General features: G+C 26.7%; 2 protein-coding genes across 2 annotated transcripts, besides 1 other annotated feature; one reads left to right on the plus strand and one right to left on the minus strand.

The window, feature by feature from the left end:
- Positions 1 to 114: 114 nt before the first annotated feature.
- EHI_094250 (uncharacterized protein) lies at positions 115 to 792 on the plus strand (the record flags this gene model as incomplete). Its single annotated transcript, XM_001914376.1, has 1 exon — positions 115 to 792. One exon carries the CDS (start codon positions 115 to 117, stop codon positions 790 to 792), a length of 678 nt encoding a protein of 225 aa, XP_001914411.1.
- A 127-nt stretch (positions 793 to 919) lies between these two features.
- EHI_094260 (exonuclease I, putative) lies at positions 920 to 2,413 on the minus strand (the record flags this gene model as incomplete). The annotated part of the gene is made up of 1 exon (XM_643117.1): positions 920 to 2,413. The coding sequence occupies one exon, from the start codon at positions 2,411 to 2,413 to the stop codon at positions 920 to 922; it is 1,494 nt and encodes a 497-aa protein (XP_648209.1).
- Positions 2,414 to 2,569: 156 nt separating this feature from the next.
- Positions 2,570 to 4,330: a repeat region.

Genomic DNA, 4,330 nt, shown 5'->3' on the forward strand with positions numbered 1-4,330 from the left:
GGTAGATGTACAATTATTGATATTGTAGAAGATGATGAACCACCAAAAGTTAAAAGTGAAATTAAAAATGATAGAGACACAGCATTGTATTGGGGACTTGTTGTATTACAAAAGATGTTTTCATATGAAGTGATAATGAAAAAGAAAGGTATTGAAGAATCAATGAACCAATGTGAGTCTGGACTTTCTTATCTTGTTAAAGCAGTAAAAGCATATTGTGACAAAACACCTGATATTGCATCAATTTTTGTAGATGTAATTAAGAATGTTAAATTTGATATTCTTAAAGCAGAAGATAATAAAAGTCATTTTGTTCATCGTTTTGTACAATTGATGAGAGACTACATTGACTCTTGTTATGAACATACAGCTGCAAAAGCATTGTTTGGATTATGCGAATTGCATTTAATTAATATAAATGAAATAGATACACTTGGAAATATAGTTATTGAATTTATGAAAAGAATGAATGAATTGACACCAGAAAATGTTGAGTCATTATACTCTCTTATTCATATCATTTCTGAAGTTGACTCTTCAAATGAACTTGTTCATTCTATTGTTTCACTTGCAAATGAACAAGTGATTCCATGGATCATTTCTCATCAAGAAATATTGATTCAAGACGAAAGTAATTTGGAAAAATATGATTTTCTTATTCTTGTTCTTCTTGTCTTATTCTGCAAAGTACCTAAAACACCTTCAATTGAGAAATCAGTAAAAGAAATTTTAAATGTTTATGGAAATGATGCAGGTGAAATTACTGACTATTGCAACAAATTATTAAATTAATAGTTTTTTTTTATTATGTTTCAGTTAATTGCTAATGTTTTTCTTTTTCTTCATCAATCTTTTGTTCATTTTCATTAACAAAAACAAAAATAAGAACAAAAAGTGGTAAAATTATTTGGGAAAAACTTCACTTTAATTGGTTAATCATATAATACATATCGAAACTTGGAATAAATAAATCAAAGTCAGAAGAAATATAACTGTTTTCAATCTTTCTTTTTGGTTTGATTGTTTGAAGCTCTTCATCAGTTAATGGAAAAGAAGTTTTAAGATTTGGTTTAAAGTTAAGGTTGGTCATGCTTAGTATAGGTTTAGGTTGATTTTTTGAGCGTTTTCGTGGTTGTTTCATAATCACAATTCCAGCATTTTCATTTTCATTAAAATCTTCTTCAGAATCATATTTTTGTAATATTGATTTTCTTGACCTTATTGTTTTATTGTTTTCATTTCTTATAATTTCAAAAACATCAAATAATTCTAAGTTATCCAATTCATATGAATTGAAGGATGGTTCTGTTTGATGAAATTTTTTTATTGACCCTGATGTGTAAGAAGTTAATGCTGTGTTCAAGCTCATTGCTTTTTCAAATAAATTCGGGTCAATGAATTGCTCGAATGGTTTGTGAGTGTCTGGATCAACCGTTCCGTTTGCTATTTCTTGTGCAACTTGTTTATTTGGTTTTATTCCAAGAAGATCATCTACCATACAATTTAATTCTTCAGGAACTTCATTTAAATTGACAACTTCTTGGTCAACTGGATTATAAACATAAGCATAATTGAATGTAAATATAGCATTTCTAACATTTGTTAAATACTCAATTTTCTTTTCCATTGTATCAAGTTCAGTTCCATGAGTCTCAATAAGTTTAACCAATGCCTTTGAGATTGATGGTTCAGATTTAATAATTTTCATTGCTTTTTTAATACCTACCTTTGAAATATTTTTACAATAATCACACCCAGCTAATACACAAGAATACACTAACATATTTCTTGTAAAACCTTTGAAATCAGTTTTGTCTAAATCACTTGACAAAAATTCTTCAACTGTTTCATCGAATTTATTGAATTTGAATAGAATTCTTTTGCATCCATGAACTATAAGATCACTGTCCTCACAAATGATAGCGTCGACGTATCCTATTTTGCATAAATAACCTAATTGTGGATCAGCTTCAAAAGGAGCTACGATAGACTCAACACCAATTTCATTTAAACTTTGAATAACTGCACTTGCCATCCAAGGAAGTATCTCAACAGCTTGACCGTATGCCTTTTTTCTTTCGGTAATACTAATTGTAGTATCTCGTGCAGTTTTTAAATTTTCATTTCTTTTTTGTTGTCTATCATTTTCTGTAGTAATTTTTGATGGCAAACGAGCTCCATCAAAAACAAAGATTGGAGTAATTTCATTATTAAGTAATGTCAATGCCCCTTTCACACAAAACGAAGATAAACCATTTGTTGGAATATTTTCACACAGTTCTTCAGAACATGAAGCAGAAGCACGATGAAGCCAAGCATATCCATCAATCGCAACACGAATTCCTTTTAGTTCTTTAAGTGTCCTTTTTCTGCAGACAGTGTTTACAATACCTTTTAGTCCAGTAATTCCCATGATTTACATTTTGTAGATTCTCTTCTTTCTCTAGAATTTTATTCATTTAAATTCCAAAGATTGAGGTATTGTCATTTTATTATAAAAAATAAATTGAACCTATTTTAAATTAATATCTGGAGATTGTATCAAAAAAAAAAAAAAAAAAAAAAAAAAAAAAAAAAAAAAAGGTCAATTATTAGATATATCCTCAATTGGATTTTCTTCATACTGAGAAGTGATTATTTCAGTTTCTTCAATATGCTCTATTGGTGTAATAGAGTTCATTTCTAGCATGCTCGCATTAGATTGTTCTTATTCTAATGTGTTGCCAGAATTGAATGTGTAAAACATTAAGTCTTTCATATTTTTTATTATTATTGTTCGTAGGATTTTGGGGAAGTGTGTTTTTAATCTTCTTGCTGATTCTTTATGTATTAAACCATTCATTGATAATATTACATGTATTATTTCTACAGATATTAATTCTCTATTATTTCTTAATTTCTCTTGTAATTCTTTGTATTTATTTATTTTATGAATATAATTTAATTCTAAATTATTATCTTGACATATAGCAACATCTATAATATATCCTTTCTTTTCTGTAATATTTTGATAATATATATCTGGTCTTCTAGCATTGAATGAATGGTCACTAACCAATAAATCTTTATTGTAAGTTATTACCATTTCATCATTATTAATACATTTTGGAGGATTATCAAAATCAATAGCATCAAATTCATTAAACTGTGTAATTAATAAATGTTTATATATTTGTTTACAAACATAATCATGTTTTAATATTTGGTTCTTTTTCATTACATCCTAACAATATATGACTAATAGATGCTATTGTGTTATGACAATGTTTACAATATTTTAAAGCATCATTTTGGAGTATTTTAGATTTAATACTTCCATTCATACTTACATATTCTTGCATTTTTACTATTTGGAGGAATGCATTTCTTTTTATATTTAATGACCTCCAAGTGGCTACTGTTAATTTCTTATCATTGAAAGTGCCATTTGCACATCTTATATATTCACCACATTTCTTTTCTTTCCATTCACTTAAATATCTATCATTTAATTCATTATTTACCCATTCAAATACTTCCTTTACATCATGTTTTCTTTCATTTAATTCTATTACATTCATTAATTCATTAAAATTAATCTTCTTACCAAATAATTTCTTCATTCTTTTAATTATTCCATTTGGATTTTCTTTTATTGCTTCTATCATTTCTCATATTTCTGTGTTTGATATTTATATTTTAAATATATTCTTAATAATTCTTTAGCACATTCATCTCTTGCTGACATTAATCCTAATCCCATTTCATTTATTTTAACATATAATCTACTTTTTGTGTATATTTCTACTATATAATTGGAGGTGTATTAATGAATTTCTTATTTGTTTATCTATCTTCTCCAATTCTCCTAGTTTCCATGTGACAATACAAAATCCATATCTTAATTTGGAGATTATATCACTATTAATCTTTCTTATTGTATTGGGGCTGCTGTATTTCATAGTATTTAATGATGATAGAATAGAAGATATATCATTTAATATTCTTGTACAATATTTATTAATATTTACTTTATCTCCTATTTCAATACCAAGATATTTATAAGGATTATCATTAGTTACTCTTGGTAATTCAGCTAATTCACCATTTATTTGACTATTAATATTAGTCATTATCACACTCTTTTCTACATTAATTTTTAATCCTATTCAATTAAATATTTCTTTAGTTAATTTGTGTACTTTTTCCATTTCATCGAGGCTATTAGTCATTATCTTTAAATCGTCCATATACAATATGTGGTTTAACTGGACTTGTTTTTCTTCTCCATTCATTTTAATATTCAATTTGTTAATTTGTTTATCTAATTGTTTAGATAGTATGTCAATAG

The sequence above is a fragment of the Entamoeba histolytica genome, genomic scaffold (assembly GCF_000208925.1).
Source record: "Entamoeba histolytica HM-1:IMSS scf_1104750517727 genomic scaffold, whole genome shotgun sequence".
NCBI lineage: Eukaryota > Evosea > Mastigamoebida > Endamoebidae > Entamoeba > Entamoeba histolytica.